Below are 14,505 nucleotides of genomic sequence, written 5' to 3' on the forward strand. Positions count from 1 at the left end.
CCTCTTTAGACCATGGTGTCACTGCTCGAGAATATGTCTGTTTATGCCAGCTGGAAGTAGACAAACCTATTTGTTCCAGATAATCAATCATTCCCATTCCATTAAATAAAAATTTTTCTCTTCACTTAGCGTAGTGACTCAGCAAAATTGCCTGTAATTTCAGTTGCCAGATGGGGAGTGGGGAGGGATGGGAGAAGCCAGTGTAAGTAACAACAAAGAAATGTTACCATTTGAGAAAAAAATAATTTGCAACAGTTCCTTTTCCAGTAGCAAGACATGTGTTTTTATATCTAAAGCGACAGCTACTAAAGAGAGAAACACTCCCAGGAATATAGGAATATCTTGGCTTAACTCACATCACTACCTCTGCCTCTGGTTCTCTGGATTTAAAGGTAGAGGAAAAATGATTCTCTCCTGGTTAGTGTGTGAGGCTTGTTACTTATAGAATATCAGCTATACAGTTCTCTTGATTACTTACTACTGAGTTACATTCCAGTTTTTCCCAAGTCAGTGCAAGGTTTCTAGTTCATAGAGCTGAGTCAACATTTTGTAAGGCTCAGAAAGAACCTTCTCATTTAGAAGAGCTGGACCCTGAGGGCAGGTTCTAGAGAAGCTGCTGATACTTGGAGTTCTATTGTTAATTTTAATAGAAATTCACCCACCATTAATCCAGTTCCAGCCTTTTGTGCCAGAATATTAAATGTGTGTTTGTTTCCTTCCAGATGCGTGGTTCACCCACTTCATTCATCTTTATCCAGTGAAGAGCAGCAGGCTGTGTTTGTAAAACCCCCTGTGGGTGTAACTAAGATTATAATTTCTACCAACATTGCTGAGACATCCATAACCATTGATGATGTTGTCTATGTCATCGATTCTGGGAAAATGAAAGAAAAGAGGTATTCTCTTTTGGCAATGTGAGAGAGGGGCTAAAGATGCATTAGAGTGCCACGGCTGTTAATGGCTGATGCTTTTGAGCTACATGGGTTACCGTTTGGAAAAATATTTTATGGAAACCGCATATGGGTATATATGAGTGATTCTATACCAGGACCATGGTCTTAAAGTCAAACAGAGGTGGAAGGTTTAAGGCTTTCCCTTGGAAGTAATTAATTATTTTTCCTCTTTTTTCCATATGCTTTACATGTGCTTGAATGAAAAAGATGGAATGATATGGGAGGTGATGGGTGTGTTAATTAATTTGATTGTGGAAATCATTTCATAATGCATACATATATCAAAACCACTTTGTACACCTATGTCCAGTTTTTATTTGTCAAAATAAACCATGAAAAAGAATAAAGATAGAAAAGGTTGGGGCACCTAGGTCGCTCAGTCGGTTAAGCGTCCGGCTCTTGATTGTGGCTCAGATCATGATCTCACGGTTCGTGAGTTCAAGCCCCACATCAGGCTCTGTGCTGACGGAGCCTGCTTGGGATTCTCTGTCTTTCCCTCTCTCTCTGCCCCTCCCCTGCTTGCTCTCTCTCTAAATAAATAAAATAAACTTAAAAAAAGAGAAAAGGTTGCATAAAGGAACTATGGGTAGTAGCATTTGATACCACTTAAAACAGCACTGTGTGCTCCCTCCAGGGGCTGAACTATTGCCGGAACACACAGGACACTGTCCTTCCTTGGAAGTGAGGTAGTTCATTTGTTCTGTCCGTGCTAGGTCGGGTCTTACCCATGTTTTTATAAAAAACTCTTCTCTACATTTTCTTTTTCTTATAGATATGATGCCAGCAAAGGGATGGAAAGCCTGGAGGATACTTTTGTCTCTCAAGCCAATGCTCTGCAAAGAAAAGGTCGAGCGGGCCGTGTTGCTTCTGGGGTCTGCTTCCATTTATTTACCAGCCATCACTTCAATCACCAGCTCTTAAAGCAGCAGCTACCAGAAATACAAAGAGTGCCATTGGAACAGCTGTGTCTGAGGTACATCTTGATCTTTCTGTTCTGCTTCCAGAAGGTCTACATGTTTCTCACCCTAAGTTCCGTGGGTTTATTTTTCTTAGTAGAAGACATTTTGCCAAGAGTGGGCATGGATGAACTCATTCATTTGCAAAAAAGGAGCTGTTCAGTGTTGCTTTTACCATTGGATTTAACTTTCTGCACACGAAGATCTCTTACACTGCAAACAATGGCCCTAAAATAGAGCTTAAGAATACATTTGGAAGTCAGGAAAGTGATCTAATTTATCAAGAAATTTCTGCTAGGGGCAATACCAATATTGAATCATCAAAGGTCAAAAGTCTACAGCCTCGTGATCAGAGCAAAGTGAACAAAAACAACTCGAAAACACCATTATTTAGCTGATAAACAAACAAGAACAAATATCATAAAAGAGGATTTAATGAATGAATGATCAAACTTAGTGTTATTGAAGCTAGGGAACATTTGGTTCAACCTTCCTGAAAATGTGGTTGGTGTTCTGTAAGAACTCAAACCATCCATGCCCTCTGACCCAGTCCCTATGAGGGAATATGCCCATGAAATAATAACCCAAAGCAAATTACTTATACAAAGATGTTATAGCTCTCCTCTTATCCAGCAGGTATATTTTGAAAGCCTTCCATTTGCCAGGGGTTGGGCTGAGCACTAGAGCTACTGTAGGATACAAGACCCAGGCCCTGCTTTTAAGTGTCCACAGTCAGGTCTTAAGAAGTTGGGCAGGCACATACCTTACTAAGGTAGTAATAGTGCAGATGAGGAGTGAAGGGACTTGAGAAAGCTTTGGAAGTGGAATGACCCACGAGAGGGGATGAGAGAGGGGAAATGTAATATATGTGGCACATATGATTTAAAAACAACTCAGATATACAGCAGTGGGGAAATAGGCAAATTATATAGGCCAACATGGTTCATCTTTTTTTCTTATCTTTTTTTTTTTTCATTTAAAGTCTAAGTAAGTGGATTACTGTCCATGCATGTCTTAAAGTGAAATATCTAGGGAGTTGAAGTGGGAGAAAGCTAGGTACCAAATGCATATACATTAGTAAAAATTAGTAAAAAATTAGTAAAAATAAACAACTATGTTTCTAGGTTGACAGCTTAAAAAGGAATTATAAGTGAAATAAATAAATTTTGTATATATATATTTTTTTTCTTCTGAAAACTGCTTAAATTCATAATTTAAAAGAGTAGCTCTTCAAGGCAAGACACATTGCAGATTAAGCTTATCAACAATTACGGTACAATTTCAGATATGGGAAAGAGTAAATGGATCATTTGACTTGTTTCATAATTTGAACCCATATTTGATAGAGAGAAGCATTTTGAAAGTTTATAGACAGAATTTTATCCTGAATCCCCATAAGTTTCAGGGTAGGATTTGAAAGTGTTTCTATAATTTATTGCTAGAACTAGAAGACATAAGAGATTTTTTTTTTTTAATGTATTTCACCTAGCATGGTCTAGCTTATGAAAGCATGTGCCTTGGAAATTGGCAACTATTTTCGTTCAAGAAAGAAGCTTGTTCCTCTGTGTCATTTCTCCAGAAATAAAATGGATGCATTATGTTTTTTTTTTCTTTTTGTAGAATTAAAATTTTAGAGATGTTTAGCACTCACAGTCTCCAGTCTGTTTTCTCTCGGCTCATTGAGCCGCCGCACCCAGATTCTCTCCGTGCCTCAAAAATACGATTACGAGACTTAGGAGCATTAACTCCAGATGAAAAGCTGACCCCTCTAGGGTATCACCTGGCCTCCCTGCCGGTGGACGTGAGAATCGGCAAACTGATGCTGTTTGGGTCTATCTTCCGCTGCTTGGATCCTGCCCTCACCATTGCCGCCAGCTTGGCTTTTAAGTCTCCTTTTGTAAGTAAACAACATTCATTGAAACTGGAGTCCATAGGTCTCTAAGGGGACCATGGGGGCTTCAGGGTTATGTAATCCTCCTACATGTTTTCTTGTGAGGGTGATATATGGGACTTCTTCAGGTCACAATGTCTTTAACTTTTGTCTGATCCTCAAAGAAATCCATGCCCCAAGTAAAGATTAAGAACTGAAGATCCAACTTACTGAAATAACATAAATGTGCCTTTTATGGTATCCACTATCCTTGCTCATTAAAGAAAAATCAGAATGGGGCGCCTGGGTGGCTCAGTCAGTTAAGCACCTGACTTCGGCTCAGGTCATGATCTCATGGTTCATGGGTTTGAGCCCCACGTCAGGTTCTGTGCAGACAGCTCAGAGCCTGGAGCCTGCTTCGGATTCTGTGTCTCCCTCTCTCTCTGCCCCTCCCCTGCTTGCACTGTGTCTCGCTTTCTCAGAAAATAAACATTTTTTAAAAATTTAAAAATAAAAAAACAGAAAGAAAAATCAGAAAATGCAAGCAAGCGAAAGGTGCCCCTGCATAAAATACACTGGATCCCTGTTTTTGTTTGTTTGTTTGTTTGTAGACAGAGTATGAGCAGGTAGGGACAGAGAGAGAGGGAGAGAGAGAATCTCAAGCAGACTCTGCGCTGTCAGTGTAGAGCCCAACAGGGGGCTCAAACCCACAAATTACGAGGTCACCACCTGGGCCGAAACTGAGTCAGATGCTTAGTTGACTGACCCAGGCTCCCCAGATCACTTTTTTAAAACAGCATTATTGAAATATAATTCGCCCATTTAAGTTGTACATTCAGAAGTTTTTAATATTATGCAGTCCTCGCCATCGTCAGTTTTAGAACATTTTTAGTACCTCATAAAGAAACCCCTCAGCAGTCACTCCCTCTTTCCCCTCAAAACCCTCATCCATTGCAGCCCTAGGCACCCACCAGTTTGCTTTCTGCCTTCACAGATGGACCTCCTCTAGACATTTTGTATTAGTAAAATAATATAATGTATGTTCTTTTGTGATTGGCTTCTTTACTTAGCATAATGCTTTTAAGGTACATCTATGTTATAGCATGAATCAGTCTTCATTCCTTTACCAAACAATACTCCTGTGAATGGACATACCTCATTTTATCTGTCCAGCACTGATGGACACTTGGGATTGTTTCCACCTTTGCCTGTAAACATTCATGTACACATTTTTATGTAGAGATATGTTTTCATTTGTCTTGGGTATTCAGAGGGAAGTTACTTGATCAAATATGGTAACTCTTCGAGGAACTTCCAGACTTTTTTTCCAGAGTAGCTGCATATTACATTCCACCAGCATTTTATCAAGGTTGCAATTTTTCCACATCTTCACCAACAGTTGTTATTATCTAACATTTTTATTATAATCATCCTAGGGGGTGTGAATTTGTGGTTTTGATCTGTATTTCCCCAATAGCTAATGATAGAGAACATTTTTTCATTTGCTTATTTGCCATTTGTATATCTTCTTTCAAGAAATGTCTGTGTAGATCCTTTGCCCATTTTTTGTTGTTGTTGTTTTTTAATGTTTATTTATTTTTGAGACAGGGAGAGACAGAGCATGAACGGGGGAGGGTCAGAGAGAGAGGGAGGCACAGAATCCGAAACACGCTCCAGGCTCTGAGCTGTCAGCACAGAACCCGACGCGGGGCTCAAACTCACGGACCGCGAGATCATGACCTGAGCCAAAGTCGGATGTTTAACCGACTGAGCCACCCAGGCGCCCCCTTTTGCCCATTTTTAAATTGAGTTATTCATCTTTTTATTACTGATTCATTAGAGTTCTACATTTTGGATACAGGTCTCTTATCAGACATATGATCTACAAATATTTTCTCCCATTCTGTGGGTTACCTTTCTTACTTTCTTGATATGTCCTTTGAAACCCAAAAGTTTTTAACTTTGATGAAGTCCAATTTACCCAGTTTTTTGTTCCTCAAGCTTCCACTGCCATAGTTAAAAAATCCATTGCCGGGGCGCCTGGGTGGCGCAGTCGGTTAAGCGTCCGACTTCAGCCAGGTCACGATCTCGCGGTCCGTGAGTTCGAGCCCCGCGTCAGGCTCTGGGCTGATGGCTTGGAGCCTGGAGCCTGTTTCCGATGCTGTGTCTCCCTCTCTCTCTGCCCCTCCCCCGTTCATGCTCTGTTTCTCTCTGTCCCAAAAATAAATTTAAAAAAGTTGAAAAAAAAAATTTAAAAAAAAAAAAAAAGAAAGAATCCATTGCCAAAATGGCTGAAGGGGAACGGAAGTTACTGGCTTCCACTTACAGAATGAGTAAGTCATGGGACTAAAAGGCAGGGCATAAGGAATATAGTCAATGACATTCTAATAGCATTGTCTAGTGACAGATGGTAGGTATACTTGTGGTGAGCATAGCATAATGTATCAATTATTGACTTGTCAAATCACTGTGTTGTATACCTGAAACTAATGTAACATTGTGTGTTAACTACACTAAACAAACAAACAAAAAAAAATCCATTTCCAGATCCAAAGTCATGAAGATTTATCCCATTTATCCCTACATTTTTTTCTAAGAGTATTATAGTTTTAGCTCTTACATTATAGTCTTTGGTCTATTTTTTTTTAAGTGTTTATTTATTTTTGAGAGAAAGACAGACAGAGTGCAAGTGAGGGAAGGGCAGAGAGAGAGAGAGAGAGAGAGTGCAGGGGAGGGAAACACAGAATCTGAAGCAGGCTCCAGGCTCCAAGCTGTCAGCACAGAGTTCATTGCGGGGCTCGAACTTATGAAGCGTGCAATCTTTACCTGAGCCAAAGTCGGACGCTTAACCGACTAGGCCACTCAGGCGCCCTGGTCTTTGGTCAATTTTGAGTTAATTTTGTATACGGCATGAGGTGAGAGCCCAACTTCATTCTTTTGCAAATGACTGTACAGTTGTCCCAGTTCCATTTGTTGAAAAAGACTATTCTTTCACCCTTGAATGGTCTTGGCATTCTTGTCAAAAATCAGTTGACCACTGGGACGCGCCTGACTGATTCGGGAGAGTGTGTGACTCTCGATCTCACGGTCATGAATTCGAGCCCCATGTTGGGTGTAGAGATTACTAAAAATAAATAATTACTTAATTAGTTGACCATAAATATATGGGTTTATTTCTGGACTGTCAATTCTATTCCATTGAGTAGAATGTCTGTCCTTATGCCGGTACCACACTATCTTGATTATTCTAGTTTTATAGTATGTTTTGAAATTTAAAAATGTGAGTCTTGCAGCCTTGTTCTTTTTATCATTTTGGTAGGAATTTTTACGTCTATATTCATAAGAGGTATTAGTCTATAGGAAAAAAAACATTAGTTATGGGTATGGAAGTAGGGGAGACTCAAGCATAAAAGATGAGTGAATAAGAAATTGTAAAATAAAGATACCACAGAGTTAACAATTTTTTTTTTTAAGTTTGTTTTGAGAGAGAGACAGAGCACACACAGGCAGAACAGAGAGAGAGAGAGAAAGAGAGAGAATCCCAAGCAGGCTCCGCATGGGGCTCAATCTCATGAACCGTGAGATCATGACCTGAGATGAAATCAACAGTCAGACGTTTAAGTGACTGAGCCACCCAGGCGCCCCAAAACGAACAGAATGTTAGAGTTTAGATCTGGCTTTTAGAATGAGTGGCTCTTTGATGACATGACATCTTGGCACAAGGAACTAAAAGACCCACCAGAGCTTGGTTTGCATGGGCAGAGAGACTCAAGGGCAATAGGACTATTAGCTTGCCAGTTACCACCACACTTGCCTTTAATCAGCCACTCACTGTCTACTTTGTGATCCGCACAAAACACTTCCCAAGGCACCTGGCTTCAGCCATGGGAAAGTGCCATTAGAAACCTCAGGTAGGGGCGCCTGGGTGGCTCAGTCAGGAAAAGCATGTGACTTCTGATCTAGGGGTTGTAAATTTGAGTCCTCTGTTGGGTGTGGAGATTATTTGAAAATAAAATCTTGAGCCGCCTGGGTGGCTCAGTCAGTTAAGCATCCAACACTTGGTTTCCGCTCAGGTCACGATCTCATGGTTGGTGAGACTGAGCCCCGCATCAGGCTCTGTGCTGACAGTGCAGAGCCTGCTTGGGATTCTCTCTCTCTCCCTCTCTCTCTGCCCCTCACTCCCTTGTATGTGCTTTCTCTCTCTCTCTCTCTCTCTCACAGAATAAATAAACTTAAAAAAATAAAATAAAAGGCAGTGATTATTTAAAAAAGAAACATAGAAAAGAAACCTCAGGTAAAATGTGCCCTTCAAACTTGGTTTTCCTCATTTAGGTGTCTCCCTGGGATAAAAAAGAGGAAGCTAACCAGAAAAAGCTAGAATTTGCATTTGCCAACAGTGATTATCTGGCCCTTCTGCGAGCATATAAGGTAAGTATCTAACCTCATAGCTGAGGTATTTTACCACAATTGGCAGCAAAGACAGAGTAAGTTCACTTATATTTTCTTCAAAACTTAGGGATGGCAGCTAAGTATGAAAGAAGGCATGCGTGCAAGTTACAATTACTGTAGACAGAACTTCCTGTCCGGAAGAGTTCTTCAGGTGAGTTGTTTCTGTGGCAGTTTGTTTACGTTCGTTTTATTGCAGGGGCACACCAGAGGGTGTTGTAACTTTGTCTTATTTGTCCTCCCTTGACATTGAAAGTGTTATTTCTGGAATACGCTTGGCTTTAGCAGCTGTGTAAAACACACTCCTATTTCACATCCTCTCACATGAGGCCCTCTGTGCTGAACCATCCAACTGACCCATTTTACTTCTTTTCAGTGAATTTGTGTTTACTTACGTGGAGGATAGAATATAGGCACTCTGCAGATCACTGCTTACTGGAAGTCAGCTTTTTCAGTGACTATACCAGGCTTTCTTTCTTTCTTTTTTTTTAAATGTTTATTTATTTTTGAGAGAGAGAGGGAGAGGATTTGAAGCAGGCTGTGCACTGTCAGCAGGCTCCAACTCATGAACCGCAAGATCATGACCCGAGCCAGTCAGACTCTTAACCAACTGAGCCACCCAGGCGCCCTTATACCAGGCATTCTTAACCTGTGTCCATAAACCCCTGAAATTGTGCACAAAAGTATATGCTTGTACATATGTGCTTTATTCTGGAGAGAGGGACCATAGCTTTCATGATGTTCTCAAAGTGGACAGTGAGCATCCCAAACTCTTCACCTTCTCCTCAAAACCAGACAACGAATACTGAACTGGATTTTAATTTTTCTTATGACCGTCAGAGGCTACGATGTCAATAACGAGTGCACAAGAAAGAGAAAGTTTATTATCTTGTAATAGTAGAGAGGGTTCTGTCTTCTGTTGTGACAGTGTTGTAGGCCCTTTTCCAAAGTGGTCTGCGAAGCCAGACTAATGCTGGTACACATCTTTGCAAAGCATCTGTTTTACTCAAAGATTTTGAGGCTGGGAAGGGGAAGGACTTTTTTGTTGTTGTTGTTAAGTTAGCTAACATACAGTATAGCCTTGGCTTCAGGAGTAGAATCCCATGATTCATCACTTACATCCAACACCCAGTGCTCGTCCCACAAGTGCCTTCCTCAATGCCCATCACCCATCTTCCCCCGACCCCCCACCCCTATCAACCCTCAGTCTGTTCTCTGTATTTAAGAGTCTCTTATGGTTTGCCTCCCTCTCTGTTTGTATCTTATTTTTCCTTCAAGGGGAAGGAGTTTATTTTCATATTAAAAGACGTCTTGGAGTAGAACACAAAATTTATGTCCTTAGTACTTACCACTGCCTGGATATTTATCTCTCTACCCCACAAGCTCCGACAGAGCAGAGACCTTACCGTATTCCCAGCGCCAGAACTTTGCTTAACACATAGCTGGCGCCCAGTAAAGATTCACTGAAGAAATGCGTGAGTGAGTGAATTTGGTTATTTACAATGAAGTAAGAGACCTCAGGAGCATCCCACTGTTTGCCTTCATTCTCTGCCTGGAGGTGAGGCACCAGGAGAGGAGAAAAGCTCTAGATACATTCTAAGTTCAGTTCATCAAAAGCAGTCATTGTCAATCACAATAGATTCATAAAGTAAATAAGTAAACACACTCAGGTTCACCCCAGGCCAGTTACACCTGGATCTCTGTGGGTAGAGCCTAAGCATCTGTTGATGTCTGTTGGGCACCCCAGGTGATAGTATGCAGCTGGCGTTGAGAACCACTGGTCTGAAGGGTGTGTTATATGTGAGGTGCAGTAATAGATCTTTCCTCAAGTCATTAACATTTAAGTGTAAAGCGATACTTCTTTTAAATTACACCTCTTACGGGGCGCCTGGGTGGCTCAGTCGGTTAAGCGTCCGACTTCAGCTCAGGTCATGGTCTCATAGTTTGTGAGTTCAAGCCCCACATCCGGCTCTGTGCTGACAGCTCAGGGCCTGGAGCCTGGTTCGGATTCTGCGTCTCCTTCCTTCTCTACCCCTCACCCACTCACTCTCTCTCTCCCTCTCTCTCAAAAATAAACAAAAAAAAATTACATTTCTTACTAAATTTATTTATTCATTTTCTTCAGGATGCCCATCAGAGTTCCCTCTTCTCACTAAAGACATTAAGATTAAGACTGTCAAAAAGGGGGGGGGGGGATGCCTGGGTGGCTCAGTCAGTTGAGCGTCCGATTTAGGCTCAGGTCATGATCTTACGGTTCATGAGTTAGAGCCCCACATCGGGCTGTATGCTGACAGATCAGAGCCTGGAGCCTGCTTCGGATTCCTTGTAGCCCTCTCTGCCCCTCCCCCACTCATGCTCTGTCTCTCGTTCAAAAACACACATTAAAAAAAAAAAAAAAAAAAGATTAGCAATTAAAACCTTGTCATGATAGAGAAGTCCTAGTTCTATTTTGCCGTATTATCCATGCGTACTTGAGATATTCCAAGAAAATACTTGAACTGTCATCAGGAGACAAGATAGTGCTCAGCTCTCAGTTCCTTTGACGGTTCTAACCTCTTCCCCATCATCTGATACATAGCCCATGCTTGAACAGAAGCCAGAAGAAAAAAAGGTCTGTTCTTTTCTTTCTCACACTTGTGCTCAGTTACACAGGGGGACATCTAAATCTAAACCACTTAATAATATCCTTATTCCTAGGAAGAGATGTGAGCCAGAGACATCACAAGGTAATAGAAAGTAAGTTCTATTACTTACTTTCTAAGTAAGCTGGATGAGTGAGCTGGGTGTCCTGCACACATTGAGAGAGCACACTCTAGGCTCTGGTAAGGAACTACGAGGATCTGAGCAGAAATGCAAGTTGGAAAAAGCAGATGATGTCACGGCACCTTGAGCCGGGGTCAAAGTAAACTACAAACAAAGTAAACTACATTTTTTGCTGTCCTGAGAATTTCCAGGAAGTCAGACCTACCCCAGATCCAATGAATGTGTTTTTTTTTAATGTCGAACTAAGTCAAATAAATGATCCTTGGGTTTTATGAAGTTGGTGAATGTCTGTATAACTCTTTTCACTCTCTCTGCCGATTTGCCTAAGTGAAAACTGCCCTTCTGGAAATGACCAGACAAGATAATCTTCGTACCTATTTGGTGAACCCAGATGAGCCTCATTACTAGCCACTGAAGCAAAGACCCTGCACTTACCTTTGATTTGCTGATACCTGTGCTTGAATATTTTTTCCCACTTCTTTCAGGAAATGGCCAGCCTCAAACGACAATTCACTGAACTATTATCAGACATCGGCTTTGTAAAGGAGGGACTCAGAGCAAGGGAAATTGAGAAAAGGGCCCAAGCAGGAGACGGTATCTTGGACGCCACAGGCGAAGAGGTAAAGAATGTGTAGTTAGTGCTGTTATTTCTCTTTAATCAGCACAGGAACATTGGTAGGTCTTATTCACTTAAGCACTAGGAGCAGTGGGCTTAGTGACATTCTTGATTTTCTTTCCACAATAAGTGTCAGGTAAACACTCCAAAAAACAAAAGGGTTTTTTTTGTTGTTGTTAATTGTTGCTATTTTTTTAACATGTTTTCTAATTTATTTTTGAGGGAGAGAGCGAGAGCAAGGGAGGGGTGGGGGGAGGGAGGGACAGAGGATCTGAAGCGAGCTCCATACTGACAGCAGTGAGCCTGATGCTAGGCTCGAACCCACAAACCTGAGCCGAAGTCGGATACTCAGCCGACTGCGCCACCTGTAGCGCAGGAGTAGCACTCCTGTTACTACTATTTTTTTTTTTTTAATTTTCATGCTGGTTCTTGATAAGCCCATAAGAGGTGAAACATGTTTCAGTAATGTCTTCTTAAATCACACCAGCCTTTTTCCAACCAAGGATAGTTTTTTCTGTGACCACAGGAAGAACACTTCTTCAAGACGCATCTGATGCCCCGCTGTTCTCAGTGCAGTTAGTACTTTCTGCAGTTTATGACCATCTCCTGAATCAGAGTCTGTCTCCACGGATCCTTAGGAGCACTGGCTTTGTAATTGCTTTGCAGAGACCCAGAGTTAACTGTGGGCTTCTTGGAGTGGGCCCTGTGTGCATATGGTTTTTTACTTTACCTTGTTTTTTACTTAGAAAGGAAGAGTTTTTCCAGCACAAGGATAGAAATAAGGTATTTTTGGTTTGTTTTGGTTTGTTTTAAGATAGAAAGCAAGTGAAATGTGATGATAAGTTCCAGGGTACAAACAGAAGTGGCCACATTACTTATAAGATCAATGCTGTCTTTCTCTCCTAGGCAAACTCAAATGCTGAGAACCCCAAGCTGATATCAGCAATGCTGTGTGCTGCTCTTTATCCAAATGTAGTGCAGGTAACAAAACATTTTTCCTGGGTCCTCCCACTTCTTTGATTCGTAGCCAAGGGACTTAAGTTAAGACATATACATTAATCACCTTAAAGAGATACACACACACACACACACAGAGCCTTTTAAACTTTGTATACATTTCCAGTGCTTCAGTTATCCAAATTTGTTAAGATAACATTGTTCAAGAACACATTTATTGTATAAAATGAGGTGCTTGTTTTGAATCCTTCTGACATACTAGAAATTTAAATGGACATAAATGTTATCCTGTCGGGCAACGTGTACATAACTAGCCTTTTATGTTAGGTAGAAACTTGATTCTACTACAGTTTTCCTTACGGTCTCTACTCTGCACTACGGTTAGGTAGGAACAAAATCAAACAAGTCAGTGCTTTGCCATGGGACCACTTGTGGCCAGCTTTCTGGAAAACCCTACCTGTATGTGCTGTCGGACTTTTACCTGAGTTTTAATTATCCAGCCCTTGTCAAACTTAGAAAGACTGAATTTGTGAGAGTACTAAATTGTTTTTCATTGAACGTTTTGTTAAATGCTCAGTTGACATCTGCAATGAACGTCTGACACATTGCTCGTTTTTCAACGGAAATATACATATGTCATATATATATATATTTTGTGAATACCTGTTGTTTAGGTGAAAAGCCCAGAAGGGAAATTTCACAAGACCAGTACCGGAGCTGTCAGAATGCAACCAAAATCAGAGGAGCTGAAGTTTGTCACCAAGAACGATGGATATGTGCACATTCACCCTTCCTCGGTGAACTATCAGGTCGGAATGGCGGGTCCACTCACGTTTGCATAGGGCAGGTCTCAGGGGAGCAACACAGCCCCTTCTAGTCAGCAGACCTCATCCCGTCACCTGCTGTCCCCAGCAGCACCACTGACTTGGGGAAGGTTGAGAAAGCGTGAACAGACTGGAAATTGGACTGTGTTTGGAAAGACTATTTCCATTTGACGAAAATTCTACTGGATACAAAAAAAAAAAAACCGCTCAAGCCTGCTTTCAAGTGTAAGCTTGCGTCTTTGCAGCGGTGACTTAAGCAGTCAGGATCTAATCACATCCCTAAATCCTCGCCTGACCAGGGAGGGAGTGATGGGCGCTTGCTGCTGGCGCTCCCTCACTTCGCACCCCCTCCTGCCTGCTGCCAACACCCTGTCCCAGCCCCAGAAGTGACATGTGACCTCCTCAGGGTCCACCCCCTCCCTGGTCCTCCTCCCCCTTGACTCTAGTGTAGTATTCGACCCTGCTAACCTCCTGCCCTCTTGAAACCATCTTTGATGTGTTTTTGCTCCTGAAATACCACTTTCTTCTCTCTCTCCCATCACCACCCGATACCCCTTTTGTTGGTTTCTCTCCTTTGCTCTGAAATGGCACTCTGTCCCTCGTCCTCATTGTCTCACTGCAGAGCACTTACTCTTCCCGAACCCGCAGAGCACGACACCGCGGTTCCAAACTGCCACCTGGAGCTGTCACAGAGCCCCCAGCTTGCTCTCCCTGTGCCTGGGCTTGTCCTGAGCCCTCCTGCTGGAAGCCCCAGCCGGACGCCTGCCAGTCAGCTCAGGCTCCTTGTCTCCCACTTCTCTCCTCTCTCCTCTCTCGCCTGTCCTGGGCAAACAGCACCTTCCCAGCCGGAGGCCCCCGCGCACAGAGACCCTGCCACTCTTTGCCTCACTCCAGTCCATCTGGGCGCCGGGCAGCAGTTCTGCCTGTCGACGCTCCCAGATGTGCCTGCACGTCCTCTCCCCACCGCCCTGCCTCAGTTCAAAGCCCACCATCCGCCTCTTGCCTGGAGTGCTGTAACGATCTGACTTCTGGTCCTTTCTCTCCCACCTTTTACAGTACTGCTGCCACAATTAACTTTACAAAACCTCCGTTTGGTCATATCATCCCCTTGCTTAAAACT

The 14,505-nt window shown here is 42.2% G+C and overlaps 1 protein-coding gene across 3 annotated transcripts in view; it reads left to right on the top strand.

Moving 5' to 3' along the window:
• The window catches only part of DHX57 (DExH-box helicase 57), a 54,898-nt gene that overhangs the window by 35,426 nt on the left and 4,967 nt on the right, over nt 1-14,505 (top strand). For all 3 annotated transcript variants that reach the window (XM_043604122.1, XM_043604124.1, XM_043604123.1), the window contains exons 15-22: nt 723-896; nt 1,726-1,926; nt 3,530-3,806; nt 8,112-8,207; nt 8,296-8,379; nt 11,474-11,608; nt 12,511-12,585; nt 13,236-13,370. In XM_043604122.1, the coding sequence (XP_043460057.1) occupies nt 723-896; nt 1,726-1,926; nt 3,530-3,806; nt 8,112-8,207; nt 8,296-8,379; nt 11,474-11,608; nt 12,511-12,585; nt 13,236-13,370 (1,177 nt within the window). The remainder of the gene's footprint in view (nt 1-722; nt 897-1,725; nt 1,927-3,529; nt 3,807-8,111; nt 8,208-8,295; nt 8,380-11,473; nt 11,609-12,510; nt 12,586-13,235; nt 13,371-14,505) is intronic.

Source organism: Prionailurus bengalensis, chromosome A3 (genome assembly GCF_016509475.1).
Source record: "Prionailurus bengalensis isolate Pbe53 chromosome A3, Fcat_Pben_1.1_paternal_pri, whole genome shotgun sequence".
Taxonomy (NCBI): Eukaryota; Metazoa; Chordata; class Mammalia; order Carnivora; family Felidae; genus Prionailurus; species Prionailurus bengalensis.